Source organism: Orycteropus afer, unplaced genomic scaffold (assembly GCF_000298275.1).
Source record: "Orycteropus afer afer isolate SDZICR_OR568_19922 unplaced genomic scaffold, OryAfe1.0 scaffold00350, whole genome shotgun sequence".
In the NCBI taxonomy this organism is placed as follows: domain Eukaryota; kingdom Metazoa; phylum Chordata; class Mammalia; order Tubulidentata; family Orycteropodidae; genus Orycteropus; species Orycteropus afer.
The window spans coordinates 1,909,952-1,930,959 of record NW_006921937.1 but is presented as its reverse complement, the minus strand read 5'-3'; the positions used below and the strand labels follow the sequence as shown (position 1 = coordinate 1,930,959).

General features: G+C 35.6%; 1 protein-coding gene across 1 annotated transcript in view; it reads right to left on the bottom strand.

The window, feature by feature from the left end:
- Nucleotides 1-21,008, bottom strand: part of FER (FER tyrosine kinase) — a 627,157-nt gene that overhangs the window by 495,001 nt on the left and 111,148 nt on the right. The window contains exons 5-6 of the mRNA XM_007952586.2: nt 17,230-17,367; nt 16,417-16,536 (exon numbers count right to left, since the gene is read on the bottom strand). Of these exons, the coding sequence (XP_007950777.1) occupies nt 16,417-16,536; nt 17,230-17,367 (258 nt within the window). The remainder of the gene's footprint in view (nt 1-16,416; nt 16,537-17,229; nt 17,368-21,008) is intronic.

The window sequence follows — 21,008 nt, the reverse complement described above, 5'->3', positions numbered from 1 at the left end:
GGTCCAACTCAATGGCACACAACAACAAACAACAACAACTCATACTTAAAGTTATTTCTCCCTTCACAGTAAATATGCAAAAGACCTAGAGTTAGACAATCAAAAACCACACTCAGCATTTCTCAAGATGAAAAAACTGAAGGAAAATTCAAACCTCGAGTTGCAATATTGAAGGAAAAAATTCAACAACACAAGCATCAAAAGAAGATGGAAGGAATATGGAATCACTTTACCAGAAAAGAACTGGTTGATGTTCAACCATTTCATCAGGCAGCCTATCATCAAGAACAGATGGTATTAAAGGAGAAAGTACAAGCTGCACTGAAAGCACTAACACAAAACAAGGCTCCAGAAATTGCCAAAATACCAATTAAGATGTTTCAACAAATACATGCAATGCTGAAAGCACTAATTCATCTATGAATGAAAGAATTTGGAAGACAGCTACCTGGCCAACCTACTGGAAGATACCCATATTCCAAAAAAAGGTGATCTAACAGAAAGCAGAAATTATCAAACCATTAGTATCATACACAAGTAAAATTTTGCTGAATAATATAAAAAAATGTTGCTGCAGTACATTGACAGGCACTGCCAGAAATTCAAGCAGGATTCAGCAAAGAATGTGGAACAAGGGATTTCATTGCTGATGTCAAATGGATCCTGGCTGAAAGCAAAGAGTATCAAAAAGATGCTTACCTATGTTTTACTCACTATGCAAAGGCATTCAACTGTGTGGATCATAAAACAAATTATGGGTAATATTATAAAAACTGGGAATTCCAAAACACTTAATTGTGCTCATGTGGAAACTGTACTTAGACCAAGAGGCAGGCATTCCAATAGAACAAAGGAATACTGTGCAGTTTATAATCAGGATAGACGTGAGGCAGGGTTGCATCCTTTCACCATCTTAATCTGCATGATGAGCAAATAATCGAAGAATCTGAAGAACAACATAGTATCAGGATTGGAGGAAGATTCATTAGCAACATGTGATATGCAAATGACACAGCCTTCCTTTATGAAAGTGAAAAGGACTTACGTACTTACTGATGAAGGTCAAAGGCCTCATCCTTCAGTATGGATTACACCTCAACATAAAGGAAGCTCTGGTGGCATAGTGCCTAAGGCATTTGACTGCTGACCAGAAGGCTGGAGGTTCAAACCTTTCAGTATGGCTCACACCTCAACATAAAGAAAAGAAAAATCCTCACACCTAGACCAATTATCAACATCATGATACATGGAGAAAAGACTGATGATGTCAATTTTTCATCTTACTTGGATCCATAATCAACACCCATAGAAGCAGTGGTCAAGCAATAAAACTATGTAATGCATTGGGCAAATCTGCAGCAAAAGATGTTTTTTAAAGTGTTAAAAAGCAAATATGTCACTCTGATAACTAAGGTACACCTGACCCAAGCCATGGTATTTTCAGTCTCCCCATATATATGTATGTGAAAATTAGACATTGAATAAGGATGACCAAAGAAGAATTGGTACCAAAAAAAATACTGAGTATATCGTGGAGTGCAAGAGAAACAAATTTATCTTTGAAGAAGTACAGCCAGAATGTTCCTTCCAAGAGATGACTGCAAGAGTTCATTCATGTACTTTGAACATGTTATTAGGAAAGATCAGTCCCTTGGAGACATATGCTTCATAAAGTACAGGGTCAGTGAAAAAGAGGAAAACACTTAACAACATGGACTGGCACAGTGGCTACAACAAGGGGCTCAAACACAGAAACAATTTGTGTACATGGCACAGGACTGGGCAGTGTTTTGTTCTGTTGTACAGAGGGTCACTACAAGTTGAAACTGACTCAACAGCACCTAACAACAATGACATCCCCTCACAACAATGCTATACCCAAAAACATTAACTTTTGAAACATGAAGAATTTTAATTCCATGAGAAATGAATATTGGTTTGCATTTCTTTATCGTCCTCAGTGCAAATAACAGAAAAAAGTACATGTATCTATAGACACATAGACACACCCACACATACACCCACACTTGTGCTAATTTTATGTTACACAACAGGGATCTTATTATTACATATCTGAAAGGAAGTGAAAAACCAGAAAGTTTCTTACTGATTTATTTTGTAAGCATTTCTTCATACTTATCATTTGGAAAAATTCAAAGGCAGACATGTAACAGTAACATCATGGTTACTACAGTTAACTATTTTGCTGTCTTCTTTTTATTTGCTCTTTTTATGCTTTAAACAGAGTGGGAAAAGAGGAAGGAGGTAAATGCCTAAATCCCCTGATCTACTGCTGCAATGAACAAGCTGAAAGCACCTTACACCACCTAACCCCATTTATCATAGATCACTGTTATAAGGCAAGTACAGCCCAGTATAGCCATACCTCGTTTTATTAGCTTTGATTTCTTGTGCTTCATAGATACTGGGTTTTTCACACATTGAAGATTTGTGGCAATCCTGAGTAGATCCAGTCTGCTGTTGCCATTGTTCGAACAGCATGTACTTACTTTGTGTCTCTATTTCACATTCTGGTAATTCTCGTATTTCAAACTTCATCATAATACTATTGAATATTTAACAGACTACAGTATAATGCATACATAACTTTTACATGCACTGGTAAACCAAAAAAGTCATGTGACTCACTTTATTGCAATATCTGCTTTGTTGCGGTGATCTGGAATTGAACCTGCAATGCCTCCGAGGTATGCTTCTATATTAAAATCCAAATCTGTCATCCTTTCCACTTCCTTTAGTAATTATCCTGAAAAGTATCACTTAAGACTATCAATGAGGAATTAAATATCAGTTTGTTTTTCTGAATGTCTAACTTTTTAAGTATACCTATCAGTTCATTTGTGAGAAGAATGAGGTGGCACTTAGGATTTCTTTTCTTTCAAATTCCCATTTTGTGCTAAAACAACTTTAACTCAGAAGGAGGGGAGGGAAAAAAAAAAACTATCCTCAGCTTACTACTCTAGAGTCCCTAAAGAGCTAGAAAGACATTAGAAGTTCAAAGCCTAGTAGAGCTAACAATATTTCTATACCTTCCCCGGCAGACCTGTTCTTCAGGTGTGCTAGATTCTACTACTTGTTAAGCTTAGCAATGAAGTCCTGAAGAAGAGTGAAAAAAGACAAGAATAAAGAAAGGAGATAAGAGAAAAAGGAACAAAAATATTAATTTCCTCTTCTTTTCTACCTCTGATCCTGTCAAGAAAATTGTGGCATTTTTTGAGGATTTACTCTTTTGACAGCCTTAGCGCAGACAAAGCATAACTGGGCTTTATACAAAAAGCTTCTCAAATAAAAGAATTGAGTAAAAGTAAGTCTTTGAAGTGAAAACTTCTTAATATTCCTAAATCTAAAACTCCATGGAAAGCAGAAAAGAAGTAATGTAGAAGAATAGAAAAATATGGAGAAAGTATTCTTTTCTTACTATCATCACCAAAAAAAAAAAGAAAGGAAGAAAATATGTGGTGGATTAACTGAAGAAAAAAATATCCTAGTATTTACAGTGCATATATATAGATGACACATAATAGATGTAAGAATAGTTTCCACATTACGCACCTTTTGTCACTTTATACATGTTTTGTATACAAATATAATAGTAACAGTTTAAAAGCTTTTCTATATATTTTTTAAATAAATATCAATGATATATTTAAACAATTACGATGCAAAACAGTTAATTTCCATAAAATAACAGTGCCTAAAAAAGAATAAAAGGATGAGGGAAGAGAAAAAAAACCGGTATAATAAGATTTATTGAGTGCCACACACAGTTTTAAGCACTGCTAAATTAATATAATTCTTACAACATTATTATCTCCATTTTACATATTAGGAACTGAGGCACAGAGGGGTCAAGTGTCTTGTCCAAAGTCAGAGAGCTGCTGGTAAGTGGAAGAGCTAGTAGCTTAGATTCAGTTTACATCCTGAATTGTTATTGTTGTTACGTGTTGAGTCGCACCCAACTCATAGCGACCCCTCCTTGGGTTTCTGAGGCAGTATCACTATGGAAGTAGAATGCCCAACCTTCCGAGGAGTGGCTGGTGGGTTTGAACAGCCGGCCTTCTGGTTAGCAGTCAAGTTCCTTAGGCACTATGCTACCAGAGCTCCCACATCCTGAATAGGAGCTTTTAAAAAATAAGTAGCCTCTACTGTAATTCCACCATAAAGAAATGATCCTATACATACGTTTCTTGGGACCTCTGGTGGCGTAGTGCCTAAGGCATATTTGACTGCTAATCAGAAGGCTGGTGTTTCAAACCCACCAGCCACTCCTCCGAAGGAAGGTTGGGCAATCTACTTCTGGAGAAATGCCACCTCAGAAACCCAAGGAGTCTCCGCTATGAGTGGGAACCTACTCAAAGCAGTGAGTTTTTGTTTTGTTTTGTTTTTTTTTAATGTTTCTACAAGCCATAAGAATGTTAAGTAGAAGGATGCTTACTGCAGTATAGTAATAACCCAAGGCAAACTTTAATGGTGATGCTAATGAAGTTTAACCTTCAAGCCACTCACTTTCATGATCTCTTCAAAGGCTCTGTACTTCATTTTTTATTGGTATCTTGTATACTTTTTACTTCCAGCCCCCATTTTATAAATTTCATGTACCACAAAACCTGGATCTACCCTTGGTAACAAGACAAAACTGGAAATAACCTCGTTGTCCATCAATAAATAATGTTGCTGTTGTTGTTAGGTGCCGTTGAGTCAGCTCCAACTCAGTGACCCTATGTACAACAGAACGAAATAATGCCCGGTCCTGTGCCAGACCCACAATCCTTGCTATACCTGAGCCCATCGTTGCAAGCACTGTGTCAATCCATCTCACTGAGAGCCTTCCCCTTTTTCACCAACACTCCACCTTACCAATCATGGTATCTTTTCTCCAGGGACTGGTCCCTTCTGACAAAATGACCAAAGTAGGTGAGATGAAGTCTGGCCATTCTCACTTCAAGAAGCATTCCAGCTGCACTTCTTCCAGGACAGATTTTTTCAGTTCTTCTGACAGTCCATGGTACTTTCAGTATTCTTTGCCAACATGACAACTCAAAAGCATAACTCTTTTTCAGACTTCCTTATTCACTGTCCAGCTCTCACATGCATATGAGGTGATAGAAAATACCATGGCTTGGGGTAGGCACCCCTTAGTCTTCAAAGAGACATCTTTGCTCTTCAGCACTTTAAAGAGGACTTTTGTGATAGATTTGCCCAGTGCAATATGTTGTCTGATGTCTTGACTACTGCTTCCATTGGAGTTGATTAATTGGTGCATTAATTGGTATTGATTGTGGAACCAAATAATATGAAATCTTCGACAACTTCAATCTTTTCTCCATTGTGATAGTGTTTATTGGTCCAGTTGTGAGGATTTTCGTTGCTGGGTTTTTTTTTTTGTTGTTGTTGTTCTTTTTGTTTTTTTAAGTGTTGAGGTGTAATCCATACTACAGACTATAGTCTTTAATCTTCATCAGTAAGTACTTCAAGTCATCTTCACTTTCAAAGAGGAAGGTGTCATCAGCATATCACGGGATGTTAATGAGTCTTCCTCCAATCCTGATGTTCTGTTCTTTTTCATGTAGTCCAGCTTCTTGGATTATTTGCTCAGCATATAGATTGAATAAGTATGGTGAAAGGATACAGCCATGACGCACTCCCTTCCTGATCTTAAGCCATGTCGTATCCCCTTGTTCTGTTTGAATGACAGCCTCCTGGTCTATGCACAGGTTCCTCATGAGCACAATTAAGTGTTATGGAATTCCATTCTTCTCAAGGTTATCCATAATTTGTTATGATTCACACAATCAAATGCTTTTGCATACCCAATGAAACACAAGTAAACATTTTTCTGATATTCTTTGCTTTCAACTAAAATCCATCAGACAGCAACTATGATATCCTTCATTCCATGTCCTCTTCTGAATCAACTTGCATTTCTGGAAGTACTCTGTCAATATACTGCTGCAACCATTTTTTAATTATCTTCAGTAAAATTTTACTTGCATGTGAAAATAATGATATTATTCAATAATATACACATTCTGTGGGATCACCTTTCTTTGGAATGGGTACAAATATGGATCTCTTCCAGTCATTTGGCCAGGCAGCTGTCTTCCAAATTTATTGGCATAGGTAAGTGCCTCCAGTGCAGCATACTGAATGGATATTCCGTCAATTCCTGGAGCCTTGTTCTTCACCAATTCCTTCAATGTAGCTTCAACTTCTTTCCTTGGTATCATTGGTTCTTGATTATATGCCACCTCCTGAAATGGAGGAACATCGACCAATTTTTTTTGGTACAGTGACTCTGTGTATTCCTTCCATCTTCTTTGGATGTTTCCTGCATCATTCAATACATTGCCCAAAGAATCTTTCAATATTACAACTCGAGGCTTGAATTTTTTCTTCAGTTCTTTCTGCTTGAGAAATGCCAAGCATGTTCTTCCCTTTTTGTTTCCTAATTCCAGGTCTTTGCACATTTCAGTATAATAACTGACTCTGTCTTCTCAAGGTACTCTTTGAAATCTTCTGTTCAGCTCTTTGATCTTGTTATTTTCTTCCATTTGCTTTAGCTACTCTCTGTTCAAGAGCAAGTTTGAGTTTCTTCCGACATCCATTATGGTCTTTTCTTCCTTTCTCATCTTTTTAATGACCTTTTGCTTTCTTCATGGATGATGTTCTTGATGTCACCCCATAATTCCTCTGGTTTTTGGTTACTAATGTTCAATGCATCAAATCTATTCTTTAGATGGTCTCTAAATTCAGAAAGGATATAATCAAGGTAATATTTTGGCTCTCTTGGACTTGTTTCAATTGTCCTCAGCTTCAACTTGAACTTGCATATGAACAGTTGATGGTCTGTTCCACAAACAGCTCCTGCTCTGTTCTGGCTGAAGATACTGAGCTTCTCCATCGTCTCTTTCCACAGGTGTAGTCAATCTGATTCCTTTGTATTCTGTCTGGTGAAGTCCATGTGTATAGCCACTATTTATGCTGTTAAAAAAAGGTATTTGCAATGAATAAATTGTTGGTCTTGCAAAATTCTACCATGCAATATCCAGCATTATTTCTGTCACCAAGGCCATATCTTCCAGCTACCAGTGATTCTTCTTTGTTTCCAACTTTTACATTCCAGTCACCAGTGATAATCAACACATCTCGATTGCATGTTTGGTCAATTTCAGACTGCAGAAGTTGGTAAAAATCTTCAGTTTCCTCATCATTGGCTTTGGTGGTTGGTGTGTAAATTTGAATAATAGTAGTATTAACTGATGTTCCTTGTAGGTGTATGGATATTATTGTATCACTGACAGCACTGTACTTCAGAATAGATCTTGAAACATTCCTTTTAACAATGAATGTCACACCATTCTTCTTCAATTTGTCATTCCCTCCATCATAGATCATATGGTTGTCTGAATCAAAATGTCCCAAACCAGTCCATTTCAGCACATTAATGCCTAGGATATTGATCTTTTTGAGTTCCATTTCATTTCTGACAACTTCCAATTTTCTAGATACATACTTCATACATTCCATGTTCTGATTATTAATGGATATCTGCAGGTCTTCTCATTTTGAGTCGTGCCACATCAGCAAATGCAGGTCCTGAACGCTTCACTCCATCCACATCATTAAGGTCAGCTCTACTCTGAGGAGGCAGCTCTTCCCCAGTTGCATTATGAGTGCCTTCAGATCTGAGGGGCTCATCTTCCGGCACTATGTTGGACAATGTTTCACAACTATTCATAAAGTTTTCCAGTAATGTATCAGACAGTGTTTCACTGCTATTCATAAGGTTTTCACTGGCCAATTCTTTGACAAATGGATGGCCCCTTCCTTCTTCAGAGTCCGTTTTAGTCAGGAAACTCCGCTGAAACCTGTCCATCACAGGTGACCCTCTCCTGGTATTTAAAATGCCAGTGGCACAGGCTCTAGCCTCACAGCAACTTACAAGCTACCACAATAGGACAAACTGACAGATGAGTGGCAGTCAATAAATAAAAGTTTAATTAAATTATGTCACATACATGCACAATTTTGGAATTTGTACCCATTCCAAACAATGCACACCATTAAGATTTCATGTTAAAAAAAAAAAGAGGATGATGCAAAAGAATATGCATAAAATAATCCCATCTTTGAAAATAATATACAGACATGCACATACTTGTATATACATTTATATATATAAACTTTTATTACCCTCTTGTAAGATTTTCTAGATATTATTATCTATATTCATTAATTTTAATATCTACATAAATAATTTTAAAATTAAAAAAACTTAAAATAATTACTGTGGATAAAAGATATTCAGTATGTTTTTACTTACAGGTGCTCTGATGGCAGAGTGGTTTAAGTGCTCTGGTACTGATCTGAAAAAGGGCAGCAGTCTGAATCCTCCAGCTGCTCCATGGGAGAAAGATGTGGTAGTTTGCTTCCATAAAGATCACAGCCTTGGAAACCATATGGGGCAGTTCTACTCTGTCCTACAGGGTAGCTATGATATGTTATCAACTTGATGGCAATCGGTTTGGTTTTTGGGGGGTTTTATATAACATTTATTATAATTTCAAAGCATTGGCTATCGTTATCTAAGCATTGCAGAACTCTTACAGAGACTCAACTTCTTAAAAAACTACAAATAACATATCAAATAAATCATGTTGCACAAAAATTTCCAAACCTGCCACCTTAATTGGGACATCTGAGTTAATGAAAAAACAAATGGAATAAGGAATTACAGTTGCCTGGAGTAACATTACTGACATCTCCTGTTTTCTACCTATTACTGACACATGGATTGAAGAAATAAAGTATTTCCATGATCTTTTCTTTAAAATATAATTGCAGCAGAATATAATTTTATGGATGATTTTCTATTACCATGACATGTATCTTTATTAGCTTTTCTCCAGACTAAACAGAATATGATGGCTGCTAACAGACCAAGCAAAAGTTAGTTTAATATTAAATACATTTATTTTCTAATACACAATCTAATCCACCTTCAATTCAATAAATCTACTTTCATCGATGTAGCTTCTTTGTTTCCCATATTCAAACTTTCTTCCTGACATGTCTTGTTTTTCTTCCTTCCTCCCTTTCTCCCTTCCTCCCTCCCTCCCTTCCTCCTTTCCTTCCTTTCATATATCTTTATTGATAATTCACATAAAATACAATTCACTAGTTTTAAGTGGACATTATGAAGATACTTTTCCTGAGTTCCTCTCACTCCCACCCTCTGGTAACCACCAATCTACTTTTGTGTAGTTGTTCCAGATATTTCCTGTAAGTGGGATCATACAGTATTTATCCTTTTCTGTCTAGCTTATTTCACTTAGCATAATATTTTCAACTCATCCATGTGGTGGCATGTATCAGAACTTCATTCTTTTTTATAGCCAAATACTACTCCATTGTGTAACATACACCACAAATTTGTTTATCCATTCCTCTGTTGATGGGCACTTGGGTTGTTTTAAACCTTTTAGTTGTTTTGAATAATGCTGTGACAACAGTGGGCCTAATGCTTCTTCTGTCTTCTAATATCTTCCAAATCTTTCCAGTTCACTTATTCTTAAGTCTTCTGCTAACAAAACTGGACAGAATGCTAGTGTTATGTTCAGCCAGAGACCATTGAGACTGTATAGAACATACAAAAATTGTAAATGAGAACAGCCAAAAACAGACTTGGTAAAACCAAGGTCCTGTTTAAGAGGTGAGAATGAAATGTTTGCAGTATTGAAAATTTCATTAACTGACAAGACTGAGTCAGACAGCATGATTGACTAAAATCATGTTATTCCCTACAAAAGGAGTCAGCAAACATTTTTTGTACAGGGCCAAGAGTAAATGAATATTTTTAGCCTTTGCTGTCAAAGAGGCAAAATCAAGGATATCTCAAGTCAGAATTAATTCAAAGGCAATTGTTTTTGGATTTTTGTTGTTGTTGTTGTTTTTATGTACATATTAATGTAACAAAGGAGAAAAAATAGCTACTGATATATTATTGACAAATTCAAAATATAGTAAGAATTTAGTACAATTTTTTTTTTTTTTTTTTTTTTTTTTTTGCAACACCAGTCTACTAATGAGAAGATAGAAATCTTTTGAGAATGGTAACATTTTACTTTTTGGGATTCAAAGTTAGTGTTTATCATCAAAATCAACTGTGAATGTTCATCTGTTAATGCTGTTCATCAGTAGTATGCAATGAGATTTTATATATTTCATCTTTGAAAATGTCTTTTCACACAGATGGGTACTGCCAAAAACTGGTATCAATCCATGACTATATAATTGTAATTGAGCATATTCATTACTTAGCTGGCATTTATAAAATTTTACTAGATTATTCCCTTGATATTTACTTTCTAGCATATTATTACATTGCAGATTCATCACTTCCCATTGAAGGTTAAGTTGAAGCTCCTCAACTGAGCAGCTAAATGGATTTTGAAATTAAAGTATCTCAGAATTTACATCAAGTTCCAAAAACCATCTCTGGGACTGCAGTGTGAGCACAAAAAATGTATCAGCTGCAACTTTGGTGGGAATAGTGATCTTTCTTCTTGTTTTAACTTCTGACAGCAACGATGTATATAGAGCAGCTTGACATTATTTGAGACTCAACATTACTTGTTATCTAAATGAACTGATTGCAGTGCAGGTTTCTCATATGAGCATTGTTTTGATTTGAAGTAACATGTTATATTCATTACAAAAATTATCAAGTCCGCTAATTTCAGGAGTTTTTTTTTTTAATGTAGTGTTCAATACACTGATTGAGAGCAGTTCTTGTTCAGAAAAATTTCAGTGTCAGCACCAAGCTCCAAAAAAAAAAAAATCACAAGAAAATTTTACCACTTCTAAATCACTGATATCCTCTGTAGTAGGGTAAGTCAGGAAATTCAGCTTCAATTCAAAAATTCAAGGAACTGAAGATGGTTGAGTACATGAGAGGGAATGAAGTTCACTATATTACTGGTTCAATAATATATGATCAGCTTTTAATATTTTTTTGCAAAATACCTGCTGATAAATAATATAAACAACCACCAAAGGCTTTAAACATTTTAAATTTTCACAAGTTTTGTAAATGTATCCAACCAAATCTTTTCCTGGCCTACAAAAATTTTTTTACCATCATACGTTACAATAGGCACTCGGGTGGTATAGTGGTTAAGGCATTTGGCTGCTAATGGAAAGGCTGGTGGTTCGAACCCACCCACCATGCCACAGAAGAAAGATGCGGTAGTTTGCTTCAGTAAAGATATACAGCCTTGGAAACTCAATGGGGGTTGCTATGAGTTGGAACTCACTCAATGGCAGCGAATTTCAGTTTTTTTTATTTTTTGGGTTTCAGTTATAATACATCTTAACAAATTCCATGTCACACTATACTGAATTAGTATTTTCTCAAATTCTTTGAAAATATTCTTGTCTGGAGTTTTCCTGCACAGGCTTCTCATACAGTAATTCTTCAATCACTTCAAACTCAGCATTGACTCTTCAAACAAACAACTGAGTGGTTTTGGTAGCATCTGCTGACTAAGCAAGGGTCGACGGAAATCATGTAAAAGAATCACATCTTGTTTTTTAATTGAGTAATGATGCTGCTCCCAATGTCCTCAACTCTTTAAGCAAATGTTCTTGTTGAAAGGCAAACAGTCTTAAGCAAGTTTGCTTCCTCTGAACATATTTCTTCAATTAATGCAATAAAACACTATTAAATTAAATCATCATTGGTAACAAATGGACCAGTTGTTAGCCAATAAATTGGCTACTCGGATTATTTGGGAAAGAAATCAGCATTAGGAATATAAATTCATTAGTAAAGTTTAACAAAAAGACATTCTTTAAAAATAAAAGGTATATATTCAAATAAAGATCCAGCCTTCAGCCACTGTGAGTCAAGAACCCCTTTAAAAGTTTGCGGAAATCAAGGAAGTATCTCTCCAGTGACTAAGACATATACCATTTTACTGCCAATTTTAGTGGGTTTACAGCGGGAATATTCAATCCTGCATGAACATTAAATTATCTGGAGAATTTACAGAAAATGTCAATATCTGGATGTCATTCTGAGAAAATCTTAATTTGTTGGGGGGAGGCGGGCCTTCCAGCCATCAGCATTTTTAAAAGCTCTCCAAGTGATCCTAATCTAGAGATGAGATCCACTGTTTAGAAACTTCCTGAAATCTTTCCATACAACAATCTTTATACACTCACTCATTCAACAAAGATGTTAATCATTTAAAGCATCTAATACTTACCCAAAAAATTTTAAAAAATCAAAGAGAACTATAGTCCAATTTATTCTTTGTTTTATATCACTACTAACCAGCAATCAAGAAGACTGTCAGTATGACTCCAACTTAGAGGAAAATTCTCCAGGAGTTAAAGATTAGTGATTCTCACTTCCAAAGAAATGTAACTTCCACAAAGGAAAGGGTAACTGATTTGTTAAATATATATAAAGTAATATAAAACAGAAAGAAAAATGTTTCTGAATTTTTTTCTTAATACCATTCATTCCTTAATAATCCATTATCGTTCTTAGATGGGCTACAGATACAAATAGAACCTTTGAGAGGGTTCTGATATAAAACAATGTGAATCAGGAACAAATATTAGTTGTGATAAGGAACTGACACAATGGAAAGAAAAACAGATAAGTACTACCACAGAGAGAAAGGGGCTCTTGTGGGATAGTGGGTAAGTCTGCTAACCAGGGAGTCAGTGGTTCAAACCCACCAGTTGCTCCACAGGAGGAAGATGAGGCAATTTATTTCCATAAAGATTCACAGCCATTCACAGCCATGAAAACACAATGGGAGTCACTGTGAGTCACAAATGACCCAATGGTAGTGACTTTTTTCCTATGGAGAGTCACGCTAACAATAAAATTGCAAAGAGCTCAGAAATAAAAGCACATTTATTCACCATTATTATAACTCTTGGCCCCCAAATCCTTCCCTACTTATCCCATCCACTTACCTCATGTCCAAGACATATTCCATGTGAACAGAAACATTCATATGTACTAATATTTTTTAATTAACAGAATTACTCCATAAATAATATTCTGTAAATTGTTTTTGCTCTTGGTCATGTATTTAGGAGATATTTCCATATAAGCATATACATAAACCTACATAAACTTATCTCATTCTATTTAAAACCTGTGTAATATGGGAAAATGTGGATATAGTATAGATAGGCCATATTCACTTGATACTGCCAGGATGCAGACCCAAGCAACATACCATTTTATGCTTGTACATATATTTTTATACACTTCTAGGCTGAAGTCCTATAAATACAACTTCTAAGTCAAAGGGTATGTGCACACTCAATTTTTGACATATATTAATGAATTATCTTCCACAACAGTTACACAGTTTATATTTCTACCAATACTTCCTAAGAAGGCTTACTTCTCCATATCCTGAATAACACATGGTATTATCAAATTGTCTAATCTTTGCCATGGGAGCACTGGTAGTGTAGCAGTTGACTGCTAACCAGAAGGCTGGTGGTTCAAACCCACCAGCTACTCCTCAAAAAGAAGATGGGGCAATCTACTTCCATAGTGATACTGCCTCGAAAACCCAAGGAGGGGTCACTATGAGTCACGGGCCGACTCAACAGCACATAACAACAACAACAATCTCTGCCACACTCGTAAAATAAAAAGCCTCTTTTTTAACATTTACATTTATTCATCAATGGAGACTATCTTTTCACATGATTATTGGTCATTTGTATTTACTATCTGTTCATCTGCTTTATTAATTTTCTATTTGGCATAATTTTTCAACATAATCAAAATTAACAATCCCAGTACCTTCAGGGAAGAAAAGTGTTAAGTTAAAGCACTAATATAAAAAGAAACTAAGATTTTCCTACTTCCATATTTGTTTTAAAAAATGTTTACAGGTTTAATAGAATGACCTGAGATTATTTTAACACTGCCAACAGACACAATGAATAACTCATTCTTGGAATAAAACTCTTAACGAATCTTAAACTCATATACCCAGAATACAGAACACTGTTCAAGGAAATGCAGCTAAAGGTTTGCCTCAATAAAAGGAAAACAAATATTCTACCATATTATCAAAGATTTATTATTTTTATTATATTTTTGTTCATTGTTTCATCATAATTAAGAAATAATGACTTATGAGCATATGTAGTATAGTAAATTACATAGTGTGGCTTTTCTAGCCATAAGTCTTTGTATAAACTCCGTGGTGGAATTTGCTGTGAGCAAATGAGTAGCTCCTGATTGTTAAAGTTATCCACCTGGAGTATTTCTGTTGGGAGCAGCACAAAGAAATTTTCTGGGAAGTTTACTCTCTCTCAGGTATATAGAATTCTGATGTTGGGACTGGTTAGTGGTCACTCTGCCAGGCTCAAAAGGAGCCCTTCTGGAGGAAGAAGAAATCTCTCTGACTGCTGATAAAGATGTGCAGCTGAGAGAAACACCCTCCTGAGAGACACACACTTACTGAGAGAGAGACACACACACTGCTGACAGAGTGATGTGCTACTGAGACTGCCAGCTGCTAAGTGAGATGGTTGGGTGGAAGAGACTGAACGCATTTCTGAACTTGAACTATAGTCTGGTGCTTCCCTAATAAACCCCATAATCTGAGTTCTGTGTGGCCACTGCAGTGAATTATCGAATCCAGCAGAGAGGTGGTGGGTGCTGCGGGAGGAATGGATGGTGAAAGGGCTAGAGGGAGGCAGCACATCTGGCCTTGCAGGACTAGGCCTTGAGCTACTGATGGTGAGTCTGTCTTCTTCTTGCGAGGTTAGAGAAGGTCAGAAGATGTGGCCTACCTGCCCCTTTGGCACCATAACTAATTTCACTCTCATTATACAGGAAAGGCAATAAAACAAATTCTTCTTTGGTCACAAAATCTCTGATTTTGCCTACATTTATAACAACTTATTTTTATTTAACATTTTACATTATAATACCTGTATGTTAATTCTTTCTTGATTTTAATTAAAATAAAATGATCATCTGTCCTGTAAACTCTTTGATGGTATTAACCCTTTAAATCTTGTTGTTACTTGGTGGCATAGTGCCTAACATATTTGACTGCTAACCAGAAAGTTGGTGGTTCAAACCCACCAGCCACTCCATGGAAAGAAGACTGGGCAATCTTCTTGCCTAAAGGTTTACTGCCTCAGAAACCTGATGGGGGTCACTATGAGTCAGAATCCAGTCGATGGCAGTGAGTTTAAACCTTATATACATAGTAAATACATTTAAACAAAAGAGTGAATGATGTAGAAGCAATATAACCCATTGATATAAAATTGACTTCAATTCACAGAGACCCTATAGGATGGAGTAGAACTGCCCCGCATGGTTTCCAAGACTAAATCTTTACAAAAGCAGACTACCTCATCTTTCCCCTGCGGAGCAGCCGGTGGGTTGAAATTCCTGCCCTTGTGGTTAGCAGTCCAATCTTTTAACCACAACACCACTAAAAACACAGCAGTAACTTATACCATAATTTACTGAAAAACAGAAGGAGCTTGTTTAATTAAATTAGATGTGAACAAATTAACTGTACCATTTGGCTAAGTTATTTGATGTTGAATCCTAACAGGTAAAATGACAGAGCATGTCTAAAATTGAAGAGAAAGCGAATGTACAATCATTTCTAGCTGTTGTTTTCACATATTCTTAGAGATAAGCATATACAAAGTTTATTAATTAAGTATGTTTCTTTGTGTTGATACTGAACATAATCATGAGACAAGTTAAATTATAAAAAGTAGAATGCCTTCATTATGTTTTCCAAATTAAAAAATGTACTGTTAATTGCTGTTAATGTTTAAGAGGTATTATAAACACATTGAAATTACTCAAACTACTTTAAAAATTATATGTAACAGTAATTAATTGGGTCAATAACCTGTAACAGAAAAAATCTCTCTTTAAAGAGAAAATCACTCAATGAAAAGTCAAAATTTTGTACTAAATGCTTCTGATATCAATGGGTCCCTCATTTCTAACACTTGGTGTGTTCATTTCCAAATTGGTTCTGCCAGTCAGTTTTGAGGATCAAATGCAATAAAAAACAAAAATAACTTCCAAAGAGAGTAAAAATTATTCCAGGGTCATCTCTAATAGTTAGGCAAATGAATATAAGTAATACTACAGAGAACTTTGATTTGTGAATTACCAATATTAGTGATGGCACTGAGAAAAAGTAATACATTTGTCAAAAGATTTCACTTTGACCCAACAAAAATCAGCTCAATTTAAATTTACTTTTTCACTTCAATAAAAAGGAATTTTAAATCTGATAAAATACACTTATACAGCAATAACAACACTAATATTTAAGCTGTTCAAGTTTTCTAAATACTTACATTACTTGCAAACTTTCTGCTGTTAAATTATTCCACATGATCTCATTTGCCTGAAGATTTTCATTTTCTTCTAATAGGGAAGTATCAAACTCAATGTCTTGTTCTTTAGCAGCTGTTGTTCTAGTAAAGCATAATTTTGATCAAAGTGGTTACACTATCATATAATAGCTTAGTACACACCAAACCCTAATCTTCAAAGATCTACGCATGTAACGTGAATCTTGGTTTTCTCATTTGTGGAATCTAGATCGTAACCATTTTCTTCATGCCACAATTGTAATGAGTATAAAATAAGATGATTCATGAATGGAAAAATTATTGAACTAAAGTCAAATACAGTTATATAGTAATATTATTATTATTATTGTTAATAATAATTTTATAGATTGATTATAGATTTAAGCAATGATATCCCAACTACTGAAAAATGTTTAAAGGTCATTATAGAAATTAAATAATCATTATCAATGAGAAAGAATTCTGAAAATAATTAAAAGACAATCTAAAATATTCTATATCCTATCAAACCCTTAGGGAGCTCTGGTAGCATAGTGCCTAAGGCACTTCACTGCTAACCAGAAGGGTGGCAGTTCAAACCCACCATCCACTCCTCAGAAGGAAGATAGGGCAATCTACTTCTGTAGGGATATTACCTGGGAAACCCAAGGAGGGGTCGCTATGAGTCGGGTCCGACTCAAAGGCACATAACAATAACAACAAAATCAAACCCTTAAAAATTTATTTCAATTTAATTAAATATTATATGATAGAAAAATATAACTGTTAAATACTGAAAGAATGAAAATATCATACCTGTGAACATCTATGAAATTATTATATTCTGTGCTAGGATCTATCTGTTCAACAGACAACTGAATCTCCTTATGGACATTCACTATTTCCTCTGTAACAAGACTGGTTATCTGGCTGTATTCATCAAATATACCTTTTCTGAGAAAAAAAGAAAAAAGAAATTTTTACATTTTAAAGTTTTGTCAAGGGAATTATAGCCCTAAGAAGTAATGAGTTCAATAAACATAAGAAATATAATGTGAATATTTACAGATGTGGTTTCATGCACCACCTTATCTCATATACCTGACTGGTAAAAGGAAGGGATTGTATAAACATACAGATTAACAACTGACAATTGGTGTAATATAATAATTACAAATGATATAGAATAAAACATTATCTTTTTCAACACGTATTTGATATGTCTAAAATGGAAGGTTACTGTTGACCACTTTCTATTGCCAAACATTCTCTTAGCAATTTTGTATTCTTCACTATGGAATTCTGATCAACTCCTATCTCTTTCATTTTCCTTCCAGTGTCCATCACTTCCTCACACATCCAACTGTTTTGGTGCTTCTTTTGCTCCTGGGTCTCTGCTCTTTTCTGTACAGTTACACAAAGAGTTCATCTGGTTCTATGCCATCAGTGGCATCTAAATATTTGTTCTTGACCCCAATCAATAGTAAAAATGAAAAGAGTTATGAGTCTGATCTAATAAATGCAAAAAGGAAAAACCATTCTGTTGCCCAAGATCAGATTCTAAACTTAAGAAAGCTATCTTGCAGTTGCCCATTAGTAGTGTCATAGCACGTATGGACAAACTTATACCACATACTACATATGCCCTTCCAACATAAAGTTTGTTTTTCTTTTCCAAAGTCTTATGAAAAATCCCATGTTATGAAGAATTCTCTCAACTACTTTATTTTAAACAGCAAAATACTGTTTGGGAGGAGAAAAAAAGCAGACAAACTATTTCAGGAAATGCTAGCTTAGGATACTTACAGAATCACCTGAAAGGCACAATTTAAAGAAGAAGACAGCCAGACAAATTAAATTCAGATTTAATACACATCCCTAGGGCTATAACCTTATAACTTAAAGTACTAAATGTTATTATTGTAAATGAGCCTTTTCAAGATAACTGTTAAAAAGCAATACAGTAATTCTTTATGGATATGGAAATCATTAATATTCACCTCTAAGACTAAGGAGGAACACATTAGTAGGAGCAAAGAAATCTCCTAATAGCATGTGAATGATTAATTGTGAAATGGGATTCAATTTTAGTGATATATTATACTTGGATTTTTAAAAGTCCAAAAAGAACCTCACTGCCATCGAGTCATTTTCTGACTCACAGCAACCCCTCCTTGGGTTTCCGAGGTAGTATCTCTACTGAAATAGACTGCCCAATCTTCCTTCCAAGGAATGGCTGGTGGATTTGAACCAACAGCCTTCTGGTTAGCAGTCAAATGCCTTAGGCACTACACTACCAGAGCTCCTTTAAAATGTCACATACAAAATAATTTATTGGAAAATAAAGAAAATATGCTCTGGGAAACTGTGTTCAAAAAGAAGTTATAGAGATGAAGAAAACACTGCTGCTAAAGATTATTATAAAGAGTGAAAAGAAACTAATTCATGAAATGAAAGAAGGAAAGGAAATGTCTCTAAATCAATATATAATGTATATAATAAGTAAATTACAGTAAAGATAAGTAGCTAAATTTATAAATTAAATATTTAAGGGGACAATTCACTATCTTATCTATACCCTTAAAAGTTTACATAATCAAATTGACTAATTCTATAGGGAAAATGGGGAATCATCCACACTTTAGTCTTATGTATACATAAGAATATACAACAGTTATCTTCACACTTTTAAATAAAGAAAAGCAAATGAAACACAAGCAAAGTCTTAAAGGTAGCAAAGACAAATTTTATCTAATTTCAGAGATTCTGAAGGTCATTATTACCTAAGAAATATTGGGGAATTATATCTCTGATCTGAAATTTTTATATGTAAATGTAATAATAAAACACAAGGAAAGCTAATTGTATTAAATCTGTTACAGCACCAACAAGACAGAGTCACATATTAATAAGGTTAATTATTATCAGGGTTAACAGTTGTTTAAGTACGAGGAGATTTTTTAAAAACTTTTCCCTTTTCAATAATTATTAAAATAGTTGGGCAATCTACTTCTGTAGTAATACTGTCTCGGAAACCCAAGGAGGGGTTGGTATGAGTCGGATTTAACTTGATGGCAATCGGTTATTTATTTATTTATTTTTTAATACATTGTCTGGAAAACCTGAAAAGTTTTACAGAAAACAGTATTTTTAATATAATACAATAAAAAAAAAAAAACTCCAACATTACAAAATACTATGGATTATAAAGAGGTAAGGAACCCTGGGGGGGCAGTGGTTAAAAAATGCTCAGATGCAAACTAAAGTTAGGTAGTTTAAACGCACCAACAGTTCTGCAGAAGAAAGATGTGGCAGTATGCCTCTGTAAAGATCAAACCCAAGAAAAGCAAACTAGTTGCCATCAACTTGATTCCAACTCATAGTGACACTATAGGATGGAGTGGACTTGCCCCACAGTTCCCAAGGCAGTAAATCTTTATGGGAGCAGACTGCCACATCTTTCTCCCACAGAGCCAGTGGTGGCTTTACCCCAACAATCTTTTGATTATCAGATAAGTACTTTAACCACTGAGCCAGCAGGGCTACTCTGTAAAGATTACAGCCTTGGAAACCCGAGGAGGCAGTTCTATTCTATCCTATAGGGTCAGGATAATTGGGAATGAACCTGACAGCAATGGGCTGGGTTGGGTTGGGTTTACTCAGAAGTATCACTAGTCGGGGAGTTCTGGCTAGATGGCAGACTAAGCAAAAAGACTGTACAGACCCTCTTCAACAAAGAAAAGGGAAACCAATTAACACAGACACAGAAGATAATCTTGGACCCCAGAGCCTTGAAGGAAGGATATAGAAGTGGACTAAACGCCAACTAGCAGAAGAATTTGCATGAAAATACCAAAACAGGAGACATATGGAGCTACAGTCTGGCAGTGATCCTGAGCAATCCTGATGGCACAGACAGCTTGGAGATTCCCGAGTGGTGGTAGGACCTAAGAATTAACCTAAAAATAACCCTGCTAGCCAGGGACGGCATGGAGTACTGTGCACGGGGAAAGGCTGGGGAAAAAATGGAGAAGATGAAGAGAAAGGTAGGCTGAACTATGGATTTTACCAGTCCAGAGGGTGAAGCCATTTTGAAGATTTCAAAAGCGGCTAGACTATTGTGAATAATTAAGGAGACAGTAATCTTGCAGATTCCTGCAGCTTAGGAATATGCTCTGTTTTCCAGCAACCCCAAGGACACTTGGGACCTGCAAGACTGAACAGTTTTTTGATGGTTATTCAATTGTAATTTCTGTCTAACTGAGTGGGAGACAACAACAGTCCCCATAAGACAACCACACCCACACCTCCTGCAACTTCACTTACTGAGCAAGAGCCACTACCTCCTTCTCCACCAATGGGCCAACAATAAAAAACCACCAAAAAGAGCCTGAATCACCCTTGGCTGCTCTTCACAAACAGCGAACAGAGATCTAAATACAACAACGTCACGATGCCTCAGAAACAACAGACCATCACAGTCCACAAAAAGAAACAAGGTAATGTGGTAGAAACAAGGGAGCAGGATACAGACCCAGAACACATCCCTGAGGAAGAAGTAGCATTGGAACTCTCTGATAAGGAATTCAAAAGAA